Raw genomic sequence first — 17,708 nt, 5'->3', positions numbered from 1 at the left:
TCCTGGTAAAAAGAATTTCAATCCGGGATATCTCCAAACAGACTGAAAAATGTCCCAAATCACAGAGGAGAGGCCTTCCTCTCCATGTGATGGGGGGCCCAGTAGGGCTAGAGGAAGCTTCCTGGCATACCAGTATGGCTTTTCAGACAGGGGGCTCCATAATGACACTTACCCAGAGGGAGGGGAGAGACAAGTACTCGGAGCAGGAAAGGGAGAAGACGGCTGGAGAGATGAGTAAGTAGAATGATCCTGAAGGCTGGGATTAAAGTAAGGGTGGGGAATTACCTTTGGGATTTCCAGTTTCCTGTCGGGGCCTGGCGTGGCAGCAGACACTGTCGGCAAGGCTTGCCTTGTTCTGTGTGGGTTGCGCAGCCTCCAAACTGTTTTTTCATGGCTGTGAGCATTTTCCAAGTGAACTCTTTCTTTTCTTTCCCTAATGATTCACCTTGTTGGTAGGCCTGACTATGGCGACAACAAATACCACTGACCCGTCTTTATGTTTATCAGGTGGTCGTGTGCAGTGATTTACAATCGGGCGTTGCAGGGGAGGCCAATCAGGATTACAATACTTTGTTGCCTCTTTCTTAGATCCTGAATAAGGTAACAAGGAAGAAGTTCCCTCATGAGGAGGGGGAGGAAAGGATTCCTGAGCATGTATGGACTCCTTATCACCTGTCGGCGCCCATTCCAACTAGAAAACGCTACAGGAGGCATGTCCGTTCTTCCATTTCACTGTATACCAATTTTTAATATCTGTCTCTTCTTGTGCACATGTTTCTACATCTGAAATTCTCAGGTCTGGAAACTAAGGGCTGACTGTCTGCATAAATTGTAGAAATTTCATAACCTGGCTAGAAGTTAGTTTTATACCTCTCCCTTTAAGGGAATGTTTGATAATGTCTCCATAAAGGACCCGATCCTTTGATTCAGTCTGTCCCATTTTTCTCACGTGCCCCTCACAAGTCCTTGGGTTATCTACCCTTCCACAATGCTCTCACTGCCAGGGGCTCCCTTGGGTAGAAACCGGGTTGGGTTTTTTTTTTTTTTTCACACCACAAACGTTTGATACTTATGGTTCTTTCAGGCATGTTCAGGGCGCCACCTGCTGGAAGACTAATTCCAAACGGATCCAACAATCTAGGACAGATGTGTGAAGTCCACCCAGCGAAGAAACTATGACCACCTTTTTCAAACAAAGTAGCCCTGATAGCCTGGGCCATTTTTATTTATACAGCTTCAATAGTTTCCATGAACAATTTTACAATCAAATTTGTTTCCTTTTGTTGCGAATAATGGTTACAATAATTGCCAGTTTGCTCCTTTACCTCATTCCCCTGCCATCCCCCAACTCTCCTACCGGTAACTATTACCTATTTGATTCACAGCTCTGACGTTAGAAGCAAGCGTAAGCAGTGTGGCAAGTGACAAAGGAAGTCTTCTAACTAGGCACACCTACAGGTAGATGGAGACAGAACAATGTGCCCAGTTGGTAGCATTTGCGGTTACAGTGTCATGCAAGGTGAAAGATGGAGGAGAGTTTTGTCTCTAGTGGTTAATACTTACCTCTGGTAGGGCCTGAGTTCTCACAGTCAACTCACCAGCCGAAGCTGAATCGTTTCATTCTTCATTCTGTACTAGTCTATCTCTTCCAGGGTTTTCCATTTATCCTGTAGGCAACATAACTTGGAAACTTACTCTTAATGGTTGGCACTGCTTATCCCTTGTTCTCATGTCTCCTTCCTCTGGACTTCCTACTGTTATTGGCACAGCTATTAGAAAGGAGGGCAGTGTGGATTTCTATGATTCTACTTCTTTCCCTGTTCACAGACTGTTCCCATTAACTCCTGATATCATCTATTAACATTTCTCCTGGACTCTGCTTGGGATTAAAGGCGTGTGCCACCGCCACCCAGCCTTCTCCCAGACTCTTGTGGTTAAAATCATTCTCTCCATAACAGTGCTGTAAAATTGTAAAGTCGTGAACTACGGCAACTCTTCCGGGCTAGTCACAGGTGCGTTGGAAAGACAACGTCTTGTTCTTAAGAAGCCTGAATTCATGGTCACACTTGAAACATCAAAGACTTTAGGAGCTGAATCAGGTCCTCTGTATGTTTTTAACAGCATCCCCTCTGGCTCACCTACAGGAGAGTCATCAGAGGGGGAAGTTTTCCTTTTGTAATCACTATTTTATCTGTAGTCTGAGAAAGTGAGACTAGAGGCAGCCAGCAATGCCATTCATATAAAGAAAGCAAGGAGAGCGGGCAGCACACATGCTCCTGGGCTCATGCCCAGAATTATGCAGCAAACTACGCATTGGCCTTGCCAAAATGGGTCAGGTTCTCCAGGGCCTTGCCCCCAGGAGAAGTTATTTATTCATGCTATTCTCTGATTTTTGTCCCCTGAAGAAGTCACATGGCTCCCAGCAGGTTTCTCTGTGTAGATCAAACTGGCCTGGAACTAAGAGATCCAACTGCCTCTTTCTCCCAAGTGCCTGGAGTAAAGGCCCTGCACAATCACCACCTAGGAAAATCCTGTCTTTTACAAAAGGAGGAACTGTACCTATCATCCCATAGCTGACCTAGCCATTGATGGCCTGTGCACCATGCCCTACAACAGGAAAGGGTCCTACCTCAGCCAGGAGGTTAGGGTTGCCACTGAGAGCACTCTGTCAGTAGGGATGAGCCCTGCTGCCCCACTGTGACAAATCCAGCAGTCAGCCCAAGGGACTAAGGGTGCCTGGATTGTGGAAGGAGATGTATTTTGGGATCTCTGGGTCCAGGAGGCCAAGCTTGGCTTAAATCTGTGTTAATCTGCAGACCTATGGGGTTGTTCCCCTTATGTCCTCCTGCCCTGCCTACTAGGAGTTGTACCAATCAGAAGAGGTTTTAGATGATAACACCTGTGATCTGTGGATACAGGGCCCTGAGTGAAGGAGCAGGGGTGTTCACTTTCATTTTTCAGGTCAGCAAGAAGTTGCGAGGTGAAGTTGGCCTCCTCTTTACCAACTGCACAAAGGAGGAGGTGAACGAGTGAGTGTCTTGAGGGATGGAGGGAGAGAAGCTGAGGGTCAGGGAAAGATGGAAAGATGGTCTTCGTGCTAACATCATATTGGGGCTGGCTCCTGGAAGCCTTTTATTGAAGCTAGGGTTCTGTAACCGGGGTGCTCTCATTCTCTCTGGCATGGTCCTCTGATGAAGGAAGTCAAAAGATTACTTTTACCATTTATTAACAAGCAATCCATGCACAATTATCACAAGATAGAATGCGGCATCTGAACCAGGTCACCAGCTACTCTGCTGTGATGCTTGCTGCTGTTCCTCATTCCAAAAGGGCCTGTGCATCCCTTGGTCCTGCCTTATATTTGGGTCTTGACCATTCCCACTGTGAATAGCATCATTCCTTAAGTTAGTTCCCGGACTGTGCAAAAAAAAGAAAGTGAGCTGAGGACCTGAGGGATGATGTAATAGGAGGCTCCAGTTAAAACTAAAGCCACTGCTGATATTACAAGTGCTAAGGATATTCCACACAGCAGAATGTGGTGGGATACGCTTTTAATCCCAGCACTGGGGAGGCAGAGGTAGGAATCTCTGTGACTTTGAGGCCAGCCTGGTCTACAAATCGAGTTCCCGGATAGCCAAGGCTCATACACAGAGAGACCCTGTCTCAAAAACAAAACAGCTGGGCAGTGGTGGCGCACGCCTTTAATCCCAGCACTCGAGAGGTAGAGCTAGGCGGATCTCTGTGAGCTCGAGGCCATCCTGGGCTACCAAGTGAGTTCCAGGAAAAGGCGCAAAGCTACACAGAGAAACCCTGTCTCGAAAAACCAAAAAACAAAACAAAACAAAACAAAACAAAACAAGTTCCACAAGGTGGTGGTTTTGGGTTCACTTTCTATCCTTCGGAGATAGAGTCCCAGGCTAGCCTGGAACTCACTAGATCAGTCTTGACCTCACTCTGGGGGCAAACCTCCCTGAGTCTCCTGAATGTTGGAATTAACAGATGCGCATACCCAAGCCCACCTCATTTTGTCACATGTAGAAGAGTGAGGGGTGAGGCTGGATCAGGACATGGTGAGGGGACCCTTGCCAGGCAGTGTCAGACACTCCCACATCTATGCTCTCTGGAACCCCAGCTCCTGGTTCCACCCTTTCTCATGGGTCCTGAGGCAGCATGGAGGGAGCAGGTGTTGAGCAGTAGAGGAGACAGTCTGAGGTTCAGTCCTGGCTGCAGCCAGACCAGATGCCTGCTTTATTTAGACAGGAAGAGCTGCTGTAGGACTCAGCCCAGCCAGCCTTTCCTCATCATGAAGGTGACAGGGAGCAGGGCTGCAATCTAGAAGACTGTGTGGGTGGAGATCAAAGGAAAGACCCACTGAGTCGGCATAAGGCAAGGAACGGCCAGGGTGTGAACCCAAGAGGTGGCGGGAAAGCCTTGGCAGCTTGAGCCAGGACACTCTATCTGAAGTAGTTGGGACACTCGTGGGCTACCAGGTTCCAGGCTTGGTCAAAGGCCTCCACGACAGCCGGCTCCAGGGGCCCTTCCTCAGTGGCGGCCAAGTTCTGCTCCAGCTGCTGTAGACTGGACATGCCCAAGATGACTGCATCCCCTTGGGTGCCCTGCAAGGGGAGACAGCCCGATCTCAGCACCTTTCTGCTACTTGGCGGTCCTGTCGTACATGTCCCTCCTTGCCTGTCCCCTCGTAAGTTCTGGGATCTTTGTGTCTATCTGTCCTGAACACCCAGGAAGGTCTGAAGGGGTCTTTGACAGCTCAATGTATGTGACTCCACTCTTGCCCCTTGTCACAGGAGCTCGTCCCTGGGGAGACTTAAGTAAAAACCCACCCTCTCTTTATAAGACACTTGCCTCGTGCCTGCCTGGTAAGCACTTTATACACCAAATGACCTCTCTAGCTCTGGAGGAAGTACTCTCTCTAGAAATAACTTAAAGGCAACTGTGGATCCCCTAAAGGGGCAGAAAATGAGTTCCTGGTGCTGGGCTACCTGGAGCTGTGAGTGGTGGTACATCCAGCGCAGGGCAGCCGAGGTCATGCTGGGGGCGCTGCTGCCATAGGTGGTCTGCAAGGCCTTCTTCACGAGGTCAATGCCCTTGAAGTGGTCTTCCTTCCAAAAGCTGATTGGATGGGGAAGGAAGTGCAGGGGTCAGTAGCTTGGTGTCTTTTGAGTGTGGTCTACTCCTTGCAGGCCTGGGGGGCTGGTGGCAGGGAGGCAGCTCACTTGTCTAGCCATGCAGGAGGCCCTGAGTTCAGTCACTACCTCTTCATAGAATGGGTGTGGCAGCACACATCTTTAATCTCAGCACTAGGGAGGTAGAGGCAGGAGGACTGGAAATTTAGGTCATCTTCAGCCACATAGCAAGTTCAAGACCAGTCTGGGATATATGAAATCTTGTCTCAAAAAATCATTTGCCTGCTCTTGGGACTCTTTTCTTCCTATTGGGTTACCTTGTCCAGCCTCAGTATGAGAGCTTTGGCCTTGTCTTATTGTGTCTTCTTTTGTCATGTTTGGTTATTGTCTCTTGGAGGCCTGCTCTTTCCTGAGGGGATACAGAGGAGGAGTGGATCTGGGGATGTGTTCTGGAATATTCCTTTACCCTTTAAAGATATGTCACTGTGATTAAGAGCTGAATGGTCAATAGCTAGGTGGGATTTCCAGGCACAGAGGATGCTGGAAAGAAGAAGGCAGAGACACAAGGTGACTCTGAGACATGGAGAACAAGCAAGACATTCAGGAGGAGAGGTAACAGCCACAAGCCATGTGGCAGCACATAGGTTAATAGAAATGGGTTAATTTAAATTATAAGAGATAGTTAGAAACAAGCCTAAGCTATAGGCTGAGTTTTCATAATTAGTAATAAGTCTCCGTGTAGTGATTGAGAGCTGGCTGACAGGACAGAGAAAGACACACTACAGGGGGGATCTGGAAGGAGTGGAGGGAGGGGAGCTGTGGTCAGGATGTATTGTATGAGAGAAGAATCTATTTTCAATACCAATACCAATTTTTTTTTTTTATTTACAAAGTGGCAGTCCGTAGTGGCACACACATCTAATTCTAGTACTTAAGAAGCTGTGACAGGAAAGAAGAGCATATGTTATGGGTAAGCCTGGGCTACATAGTGAGCCCTATCTAAGAAAAAGAGACTAGGACAGGAAACAATTTCCTTTTAACTATCACTGTGCACATATTATAGTTGACAGTCTTGCTACTTTTTCTTCTTTCTGTGTTTTCTTAGTTCATTTTCTCTCTCTCTCTCTCAGAACTGAGGACAAAACTCAAACCCGGGGCCTTGCACTTGCTACACAAGTGCTCTATCATTGAGCTACATCTCCAACCCCACCTTTTCTCATTTCATCTTACTTGATTTCATTTGATTTGATTTGTGTATTGGGGTTATGTGTGCATATGTACACATACAAATGTGTACAGTTGTGTGCACACAAAGGCCAGAAAAAAAATGTCAGTGTCCTGATCTATCACTGCCCATCTTTAGAACAGGGCCTTTGGGGGCTGGACATGGTTTACCAGTTCTCCATTCCACATGGCAGCTAAGAACTTTTTGCATCTCCAGTTTCAAGGTGATCTGATGCCCTCTTCTGACCTCCTCGGGCAATGCATGAATGTGGTACACAGACATGCATGCAGACAAAACATCCATACACATTAAACAAACAAACAAATAAACTGGGTCTCTTACTGGGCCTAGGCTCAGCAGCAAGCAAGGCCAGTGATCTTGTTTCAGCTCAACACTGTACTATAGGCACGCAAGCAACGGAGAATGACTGGTTATGTGGCTGCTGGGGTATGAACTTCCAGCCAGACACAGCCCCCAACACAGCTCACCAGTCCCTGTAGAAATAATCCCATTTCTTCCCAAAGAGGCGGCTCAAGGGCTGCTTCTCATCTTCTAGTTTGTATTTGTATTTGGCAGTCAGCAGGCCCCCTGCAGGAAGGCAGCAGTCAGAACCTGGCCCAGACTCCTCCCACAGATAGCCAGGCTATTCTCTGCTAGAACTGAAGAACAGGAGGGAGCCCAGGAAGAAGGGCAACAAGCCATCTCCTTCTCAAAGCCTCCCACCTCCTGGGGCCTGGACTGGGCATCCATCAGAGCATCAATAGGCAAACACAGAACAGGCATGCCCACCCACCCATCCACAGGGCCCGTGCCCATGGCAGCACATACCGGCTAAAGGGCTGTACGCATAGAACCTCAAACCAAAGTGTCTGAGGCAGGGGAGGAGCTCCTTCTCCACCTGCCTGGTGGTGGCGTTGTACATGCCCTGCAGGGAGACAGTTGAAAAGGGGGACATGTCAAGAGACCCCAAATATATCTACCTAAGTTCCTCAGTTTAGTCCTTAACCATCCTAGACCTTCACAACTAGGGCATTCACCTAGTGCTGGTGACTAGTGTCATGGTGATGCTCAAAGATTGAGGATCAGTGGAGTCTTGGACCCCAAAGTCTGGATGGTCCTGGCTACCACATTCCCCTCACCTGGTACACAGTTGGCATGATCCAGCCATTTTTCTTGCAGAGGGTACAGATCTCAGCCACTTCCCAGGAGGCATAGTTGGACAGGCCAAGCTCCACAAATTTGCTCTGTAGGGGAGAGACTCCATCACAACCCAGCTCAGGCCAGGAGACAAAGAAGGGGAGACTGACTGGGTGGGGAGCCTGGAGGGAGGTCTGTGTCCGACTCTGCTGAGTGTTCCCAGCACTCACTCTCCTGGCAGAGTCAAGTTGAAAAGGTCAGAGAGCATCTCCCCAAGCTCAGGGACCACCCTTACCTCCTGATGCAGCTGGTGGCAGGTCTCCAGCGTCTCCTCTATAGGGGTGTTGTGGTCTGGCATGTGTAAATAGAAGAGGTCCACCCGGGGACACTGGAGCCTCTTCAGTGACGTCTCCAGCTGGAACCGAATATTAAGTGCCCTTGGTGTCCCAAGGCTTGGAACAGACTTTGTGGCAATTTTCACTTTGGGGGAGAACAATAGAAGTTAAGAGGTAGGGGATCAGTTTTGTGTGGAAAATGCTCACCGTGCAAGTGTGAGCCACATGAAAAAGGAGAGCTTGGCAGGGCCTTCCTAGAACCCAGATGCTAGGGAGAGAAGATAGGCAGATCCTGAGGCTCACTCTCTAGCAGTTTAATAGAAACGGTGGATTCTTTTTGGTTTTTCGAGACAGGGTTTCTCTGTGTAGCTTTGTGCCTCTCCTGGAACTCACTTGGTAGCCCAGGCTGGCCTCAAACTCACAGAGATCCGCCTGGCTCTGCCTCCCGAGTGCTGGGATTAAAGACGTGCGCCGCCACCGCCACCACGCGGCCTGAAATGGTGGATTCTAAGTTCAGCTGGAGAGTTCCTGTCTCAAAAAAATGAAGTAGTCGGGCAGTGGTGGCACATACATTTAATCCTAGCATTCAGAAGACAGAGGCAGGCGGATCTAGGTGAGTTCAAGGTCAGTCTGGTCTACCGAGCAAGTTCCAGAACAGCCAGAGCGACACCGTTTCAGAAAACAAAACAAAAAAGGTGGAATCGACAGAGGAACATACATATTTCTGGTCTCAACATCCAAGTCATCATGGGCAGGAGCACACACACAGGCACACACGCACACAGACCAACATAAAGACACACGTGCACACCCACACACAATATGATACTCAGGCTACTTTACTGCAACAGTTAAGGAGTAGAGCTGGCCCAGGTGTGGCGCATTCTTAAAATTTTACCCTTTGGTAGGGGGACACAGGAAGGTCAGAATTGCAAGGCTATCCATGGCTGATATTGAATATGAGACTAACCTGGGCTAGGTGATATACTGGCAGTGGGTTGGAGGCGGGGGTAGGGGGGCCAGCTCTGCCAAGTTCTAGCTCTGCCGTTAGTAGCTGTGACCTTGACTAAATTACCCTCCTCTCCACAATACTATCCACTGTAAATGGGAGTAAAACCGGTAACAGTTTACAGAAACGTCCCCAGAATTGATCAGGCTTAGCTGACAGGGGACAATACAGGCAGTTGGTGTCCTCACTAGGACCGTTACTCAGGGGACAGCTGGCTATGGAGAAAGAGGCAGGGAAGAGCGTGCGGTTCCATAGCAGGGAGATGGACGCTGGCCTGGGGGTGTAAATGGATTTTTCTTTGGGCCGCCAGCTCACAATAAAATGACACTGAGATTTACTTTTAATTATGAAAGTTCAGCTCACAGCTTAGGCTTGTCTTTAACTGGCTCTTATAACTGAAATTAACCCGTTTCTATTAATCTGTGTTCTTTTCTGTGGCTCGGTAGTTGTGTCTAATCTTCACTTAGCTGACTTTGTCCCCCAAGATTTGTGTACGCCCTGTTGTGCATACACGATTCAGTTACCACCAGGAAAGTTTCCACCAAATTGTGCTGTGCTTCAGTATCCCTAGAATCCAACACTGGCTGTTCAGTTGTGTTGAACCATACTGCCTTCTTACCTCCCGCAGATTGTTACTCTGCTGGTCATGGTGGTTGAAGACACCCCCACAGGCTTACATGACTGTTTCCCTATGCCAGTTGAGGGGCTACTCCTTGGTAAAGCTGAAGCCACTGGTAAGCCAACAGACACTCAGAGTTTGAGAAAGCAAAGTCCAGAGCCCTGAACAAGGCTGAGATAGAAAGCAGATCTGTTGCCTGGTCCAAAGTCTGTGCTGGGGCTGTGGTGGCTGTAAAAACAGGGAGTCCAGCTGATGAGGTGTGACAGAGGCACCTACCCGCTAGGGACTAGGTGGGAGAGGCTGCACAGTGTGAGAGTCCCAACATGTTCAAAGCCCCAGAGACAGGCTAGCCTCATGGAATTTGGCTGAACCACGGTTGGTGTATTGTGGGAAGAAGGTCCTAGGCCACTCTTCTGGAAGAAGGGGAGGAGACCACTATGGTGTTGTGCAAACATAGACTGCCGAGTTCATGGTTCTCACAGCTCTTGGGCGGACATGATAAGATCAGAGCCTCAGGGGTGGGACGAAGCTGTACTGGGGAGGAATCAGTTCTGTTCAATGTGGGTGAATGACAGGCGTGACCCATACCTTTGCAGCCCCTGCGGTCTAGCCCAAGCCCCAGGTCCCCCAGGATGCTCTCGGACTGGCCGTCTGCATACACGTATGCGGTGTTAATCTCCGTGTGGCCCCGCTGCAGGAAGGCGCGCACCACCGCGGCGCTGGAGGTCACATCCAAGCTGCTTCCTATCTCCATGGCACCCAACACGGTGGCGGGCACGGTCCGCGACGGCGACTGGAACATAGCGGTGCGGAAGAAGGGAAAGACAGGGAAAGATGTAGACTGTTTTATAAAGATTGGAGTCAGTAGCTGCTGCTGTAGCGGGCACACACGTACCCAGGGCATTAAGTAGCTTTCAGTGACCGCTCCCACTAGGGCGGAGCTTAAGGGAGGAAAGGCAGGAACGTGCTGGCAGATCTGGGAACTCTCTGCATAGTAGTATGTGCCATCCGGAGCTCGGTGGCAGATCCCCATGAGCTAGGTTGCAGACACCTCTAAGGCTTCTGCCTCTCTGGCCCATTCCTGAGTTGCCCTGGGGTCTCTGTACCCTCCTGGAAGAAGTTTAGCAGGTGGGGGAACCGCAGGCTGCTGTCTTCTTAAACTTTAAGGCAGTCCGGATTGTTCAGAGAATTGAAGATGGAGAGAATCACACGTAGCAAACGTTCATGACAGGCAGTCTTTGAAAACATTTATGCAGTAGGGCATTTGGATTTACACAAAATGAAGATTGTGGGAAATTGTGACATGGTGGGGGGACGGTAAACGGAAAAGACCTTTTCTCGTGATGATCTTTTAAAAAGACAGTTGAAGTCAGTATGGTGGTTCATGCTTATGATCCCTGCACTCTGGAGGCTGAGGCAGGAAGCTTGCCACAAGTTCAAAGCCAGCTGGAGTTACATAGCAAGTACTAGGCCAGCACCAACCAAATAGCAAGGGGTGTGGTGGCCCACACCTGTGATTCCAGCCCTCGAAAACGGAGTCAGGAGAACCAACACAAGGTCAAGGCTCTTCTGGGCAACATAGGCAATAACAGGTCTGCCAAGCCTAATAAGACTACTTCAAATGTTTGGGATTATAGTTCAGTTGACAAAGTGCTTGCCTGGTCCTTGATTCAGTACCCAGGGACTAAGGTAATGCCATCTTGTCCTGATTCCATTTTGTGTTTGCTTACACCAGTGGTTCTCAACCTTCCTAATTGGTGACACTTTAATACAGTTCCTCATGTTGTGGGGACCCCCAACCATAAAATTATTTTCGTTGCTACTTCATAACATAACAGTTTGCTACCCTTATGAATTGTAATGTAAATATCTGTTTTCCCATGGTTTTAGGTGACCCTTGTGAAAGGGTCATTTGATCAAAGGGGTCTTGACTCACAGATTGATAACAGCTGGTGCTGTGGATATCGCTCCGTATAAATAAAACACTGATTGGCCAGTAGCCAGGCAGGAAGTATAGGCGGGACTAGCAGAGAGGAAAACTGAGAGAACAGGAAGGCGGCAGAGAGGAGGAGACGCCAGCCTGCAGTCCAGGGAGCATCATGTAGAGGCAGCAGGTAAAGCCACGGAACACGTGGCGACATATAGATTAACAGAAATGGGCTGAGTATAAGAGTAAGAGCTAGACAATGGTAGGCCTGAGTGCTGTGAGATGTTCTGTATGGCAAATGTGTTGCTAATTAGTCAATAAATAAAACACTGATTGGCCATTGGCTAGGCAGGAAGTGTAGGCGGGACAAGGAGGAGAATAAAGCTGGGAAGTGGAAGGCTGAGTCAGAGAGACACTGCCATCCGCCACCATGACAAGCCGCATGTGAAGTTGCCGGTAAGCCACGAGCCATGTGGCAAGGTATAGATTTATAGAAATGGATTAATTTAAGCTGTAAGAACAGTTAGCAAGAAGCCTGCCACGGCCATACAGTTTGTAACCAATATAAGTCTCTGTGTTTACTTGGTCGGGTCTGAGGCTGTGGGACTGGCAGGTGAGAGAGATTTGTCCTGACTGTGGGCCAGGCAGGAAAACTCTAGCTACACCTGAGCTAATGGCCAAGCAGTTTAAATAATATAAGCGTCTGTGTGTTTATTTTGTAAGTGGGCTACGGGACTGCTGGGACTTGGCGGAACCCAGAGAGAAAAACTCTAGCTACAAGCTGGCTTAGATAGTTCTCAACACTCTACGGCCATAACAGTCATGTCTGCCTTGCCAGCACAGTTGAGATTTCTAAGAAGTTGACCATGGTTCAGATGTATTAACCAAAATAACTAATATTAACACAAACTTAGCATTAACTGAAGAAGGTGTAAGTAGAAAAATGACTATTACTGCCTGGGGGACCAGAACTCTCTCGTCTTGATGTTTTCATTCTAGCCCATTTTAACTCAATCTTTATTCTTTTTCTTAGAGCTTGTATATCCCAGCAAAATCTTTCAGGCAATATAAAAATTACAATGTGGTTATATTCTGTTTTTCAAGTGAATGATTACAATGAATACAAAACAAACAGTAAAAAAACCCCATCATGTTTTCCATATCCCTTACACGATTAAACATTTTACGTATTGCAGGTGAAAAATTATCCCAGGAACCCACATATAAAGTGAGAAATCCATGGAGTCTGCTTGAAGGGCAAAGGAATTTATTAGGGGAGAAAAACTCACTGTACAGAACAGAATTGTCACAGGTTCTGGACCACTGTTCTAGCTGCCTGAGTCAGTCCCACATTCAAGCCCATGAGGGAGAGAAGAGAGCCTACATGTGTCTCAGGTCTTTGTGGGTGTGTGTGTGTGTCTCAGGTATTAAGGGTAGCCCTGAGCCATGTTCCAGGGACAGGTACTTCAAGGTCATAGGTAGGTAAGGCAGTTACCTGCTACATCTGTAGGGGCTGCGCTTCAAGGTCATAGACAGAACAGCTACCCACTACATCTCCCCCTTTTGTCTAAATAAGAACATTCTGTAACATGAATCTTAAAAGGTCTTATAAGTAGAAAACCAGGAGCCAGATATTGGGGTGATAGTTCAGAGATCAGAGAAACAGAAAAATCCACAGACAACCTCACCTCACCAACTTCTCAGCTGATTTTGTCTCTTCAAACTGAAAGCCTCTGAGTCCTCACCTGAATGGATCTCAGCTGAAATGCTGCTAAAAAGCCTAAAAGCTTAAAAGCCTCTAGTTCCTGGTCCTCACATTTTATATACCTTTTTGCTTCCTGCCATCATTTCCTGGGATTAAAGGTATGTGCCACCATGCCTGGCTGTTTCCAGTGTGGCCTTGAACTCACAGAGATCCGAATGGATCTCTGCCTCCCAAGTGATAGGATTAAAGGCAAGTGTGCCACCATTTTCTGGCCTCTATGTCTAATCTAGTGGCTGTTCTGTTCTCTGACCCTCAAATAAGTTTATGAGGGTACTCAATATATCAACCACAACGTTCTAACCTAATACAAAACTATAAACAATAAGAATGATTATCAAGTATTGTCCAGGAGAGGGGAAAAGAAATAACTTAAACAAAAATAGAAATACAACCAGCAAGAACAACATCAAACAAGAGACACATACTAAAATCCAGAGATGTCCAGAACATAGGTAAATGGTGTGTCCTATCCTAAAAAAAATCTAATGGGGGCTGGAGAGATGGCTCAGAGGTTAAGAACACTGGCTGTTCTTCCAGAGGTCCTGAGTTCAATTCCCAGCACCCACATGGTGGTTCACAACCATCTGTAATGAGATCTGGCTCCCTCTTCTGGCCTGTAGGGATACATGCAAACAGAACACTGTATACATAATAAATAAATAAATAAATAAATAAATAAATAAATAAATAAATAAATCTTTTAAAAAAAATCTAACTTAGTATCTGAAATGTTCTTAGCTAAGATATGAGAGGATTATAACTGTAACTATCTAGTCATCAATCCCATCAAAGACCTGAGAAGGAACATAATAATAACTGAGAAAATAGAAAATGCAAGCAAGCAATTTCTGAAATTCTTGCAAGAATACACAGAGATGGCTGGCAGCCAGGACAGTCATCTAAAGTTTCTCAGCACCATTAGGGCATCCAATTTGGCTACAGGCCTAGAATATCTGACAGACCATTTTCAGAAACAGGAATTTTGAAAGACCATCTTATCCTGTCTTGGCAGAGTTCAGTGGTCTCTTTTCCTTGTATCCTGCTCATCTGGAAAGAACAGTGTGCATATTGTCAGCAGTCGAGGCAAGAGAAGTTCTTTGCCCAGCAGCCATTTTGTTCAAAGAAGAAGACAGACTTTCAAACAGAGTGTCTTAGAATCCCAACATTGTCTCAGGAGTAGATCAGTGCTGCCAGGAACAATCATGTCTCATGTCAACAGAATTCTAAGTTATCATTTAAATGCCACATTCTCTAGGTCTATGAAGTGTTTGAAGACTACCTATCCATCTCACATAAGTTTCTGTAAATCTGGAAAATCTAACTAACATAACTATAGATATGACAAGCATGGGTGACTATAAATCTGTAAGTCTTATCTACCTAAATAACCTAAGGACTAAGGCTTCACATTAACAAGGTAAACAGTCTGTAAACAGATATACAGTATAAGAACAATGACCTCAAAATTTGTGACAATGCACAAAATATCTTAAAACAGAGGTCGAAATGTATAGTGCAATTTGATAACAATATCCCTAATATGCATCTATATACAAAATATCCTAAGCAGAGGTAGAACATACATATAGTATGACAAATATAATTTTACATTTGTATCAATAAACACAATATTTCAAATAGGGGTAGGAACATGTATACAATATAATGATTATAGTTTTGAATTTGTATCAATATATAAATTACCTTAAATAGAAATATAAAAATGGTTTACATTTGTATCAATATACAAGAATCCATATCAGTGTAAATTATCTAAGGCCGATAGTTAGCTAAATTAGTTTGCTAGTAGACACAATAATCTACCTTAATATACTGTACCTATCCATTCCCCTTTTTTCTTTTCCAAAAAAGGAATCCTGAGTCTAAATTTTTATTGTTCCACTCCCAACCCTATAACAACTTATCCATAACCCTGAATGAAAAATTTTGGGAGAGGGGACATCATTCTCTTAAAATTGCTTCTTGCTGTTTAGAAACATCGTATAAGAAAGCTAAATGGTTAAGTCTCAATAGGACTAGCTGTAATGTTTGTAGCTAGTCTCAGAGTAATGGCTAGAAGTGTAATATAAAGGACCATCCCATCTTGAAACTGTTCTGAAGTGTTTGCAGTCCAAAGCTGATCCCTGAATAGTGTTCTTAGGTACAACGGCATCATTCTAGACTGGTTAGAGTCATTGTTGTTGGGCCCCTTCATTTATCACCACCAGACTATGCATGTGTCAGCCAAGAGGAATCTGGTTCAAGTTAACTTTCTGAGTTGCAACACCTTTACCCCAGATTCCTGTAGACTGGATTTTGAACTCAAAGTAGCTTTTGTTCTGATGAAGAGGCACACTGGCTAAAAAAACCTCCTGTGCCTCAGGTTCTTCTTCCATTCTTCACAATGACATTTCTTCCCATGGGCTGCATGTCCAGCAGTACAGCCAGCATCTCCTTGAGAGGAATATGGCGGGTCCTGCTGTCCCTGCAGCAATGCAGGCAGCACCAGGCTGATGTGGCCATGGCGCAGCTACACAGCCCCACCACTCTGCCTGTGCCAGAGTGTTTCTGGGTTGCAGGAGCTTCGCAGCCCACACAGCTATGCCCCAGGGTACACTCATAACCAAGCAACTTGTTATAGATTAACTGTATAGGCAAGTAAGATATTTTTCTCAGCTAGGTCTTTTTCTGGCAGGTTGTAGTTTTGCAGTTACAAAACAGAAAAAAAGGGGGGGGGCAATTACTTTATTACTTATCTTGAAAGTAATCTTACAAGGATCTTAAAGGAATCACAAACCTAAACTTTTGTATATTGAAAAAAATCAGTCAGCTCTACTTTAAAGGTTTAGAGTACCTACCCACTCATCAATACTTTTTTTATATCAGGAGATTGAGGGCAGAAATGAGCACAAGGAATTAATCATCACCTTTGATCATCAACCAAACCTAGCAAGGAAAGTACATCAGCTATCAACTATTGGGCTGCTTTATATTTTTTTTATCCTAACCTAATGAATCTCTAACTCAGTTATGTGTCCTTGTGAGCTTTAGATTGTTTCTGTTTTTTGTTTGTTTGTTTTTTATCTTAAAGCTATTATCAAAACATTTGGTCTAATCTGAAGTTAGTTTAAGGCTTTGTTTCAGCTAATGATGCACACTGAAACCTGTGACTGCATCCTTCAGTATTAAGAGAATTGGAGCCAGCCTGGCTCCTAGGGACTCAATTGTTTTCCTTAATCATTAACCTGAACTGTGATCTATGCAGCTCCTTAGGTGAAACTCATAGGGCCTAGCTGTGTGACATTTCTTGTATTTATTTTTATTCATCAAAACTCTGTATAAACTAACACTATTATTATCAATTAGACAGTACAGCTTAGAAAGGAATCTTCTTCATATTAATCTACAGGTAAAAACACCCAGTAGAACAGGATGTTTCCATGAGAAAAACATACTATGATTCAGGCAGTGGGGATCTCCCCACACCCATTCACACCATGCCAGCTACCAGAGAAAGATGGCAGGGGCAAACATGTAAAGGGACAGCAGAAGCAAAAGACACTCTGGAGTCTGTGGTCTCAGGGCCTTGCCTAACCCAGATTTACCTATCAGGGATTTCCCTCCTGATGGGCTGACACTCTCTGCTGCTCCTGACATGGCCACCAGCAAATAACCATCATGATATGACATAATGTGGAAAAAATTACTATGCTCTGTCAGAAATGAATGTTTCAAGGTTACTCTGACCTTCATCTAACATTGAAGTAAATTATGGTCTTTGTAGGTTTTGCCTATAAAAACATTGTACCCTGAGCTTCCGCACCAAGACTCAGAGGCATAAATCTAAACCAGCTCTTGGTCACTAGTCAATAAAAGACTCAGATCATTTTAATTGGCTTAATCGGCATGGTTATCTGTACCTTTTTCACATGTATTATTATTATTATTATTATTATTATTATTATTATTATTTGAGACAGGGTATCACTATGTAATTCTGGCTGTCCTGGAACTCAATATGTAGACCAGGCTGGCCTGGGACTCAGAGATCCACCTGATTTCTGCTTTCTGAGTGATGGGATTAAAGTTGTGTGTCACCATACCCAGCCTCTCACATGGATTATTATAAAAAGAAAAAAACAGCATGTAAAACTGAGCATGGTCTGGGTGTGGTGGTGAATACCTATCATCCCACCACTCAGGGAGGCAGAGGCAGTTGGATATGTGTGAGTTGAGGCAAGCCTGGTCTACAGAGTGAGTTCTAAGCCGGCAAGGGCTATATAGTAAGATTCTCTCTTCAAACAAACAACAGCAAAAATTGAGCCCAGGGGAGCTGGAGAGACTGCTCAGTGGCTAAGAACATGTATTGTTCTTGCAGAGGACCTGAATTCAAGTCCCAGCGCCCACATGAGGCAGCTTACAACTATTTATAACTCCAGTATTATCTCAAAATACACAAGTTTACTATGTGTATATATAAACTTTCTCTCAAGATATTAGTAGTCATACAGAGTACTAACTAATTCTAGAAATAAGCTTCTTCTAGC

General features: G+C 45.7%; 1 protein-coding gene across 1 annotated transcript; it reads right to left on the bottom strand.

Annotated features, from left to right (window-relative positions):
• Positions 1-4,208: 4,208 nt before the first annotated feature.
• Positions 4,209-10,333, bottom strand: LOC131904234 (aflatoxin B1 aldehyde reductase member 3-like). Its single transcript, XM_059255294.1, has 7 exons — positions 10,058-10,333; positions 7,802-7,986; positions 7,509-7,613; positions 7,198-7,294; positions 6,858-6,957; positions 5,001-5,130; positions 4,209-4,616 (listed from the first exon to the last, which is right to left on the bottom strand). The coding sequence occupies exons 1-7, from the start codon at positions 10,269-10,271 to the stop codon at positions 4,455-4,457; spliced, it is 993 nt and encodes a 330-aa protein (XP_059111277.1). The 5' UTR covers positions 10,272-10,333; the 3' UTR covers positions 4,209-4,454.
• Positions 10,334-17,708: the final 7,375 nt, after the last annotated feature.

The sequence above is a fragment of the Peromyscus eremicus genome, chromosome 2 (genome assembly GCF_949786415.1).
Source record: "Peromyscus eremicus chromosome 2, PerEre_H2_v1, whole genome shotgun sequence".
In the NCBI taxonomy this organism is placed as follows: domain Eukaryota; kingdom Metazoa; phylum Chordata; class Mammalia; order Rodentia; family Cricetidae; genus Peromyscus; species Peromyscus eremicus.
The sequence above is the reverse complement of the archived record's forward strand: the minus strand, read 5'-3'. Positions and strand labels throughout refer to the sequence as shown.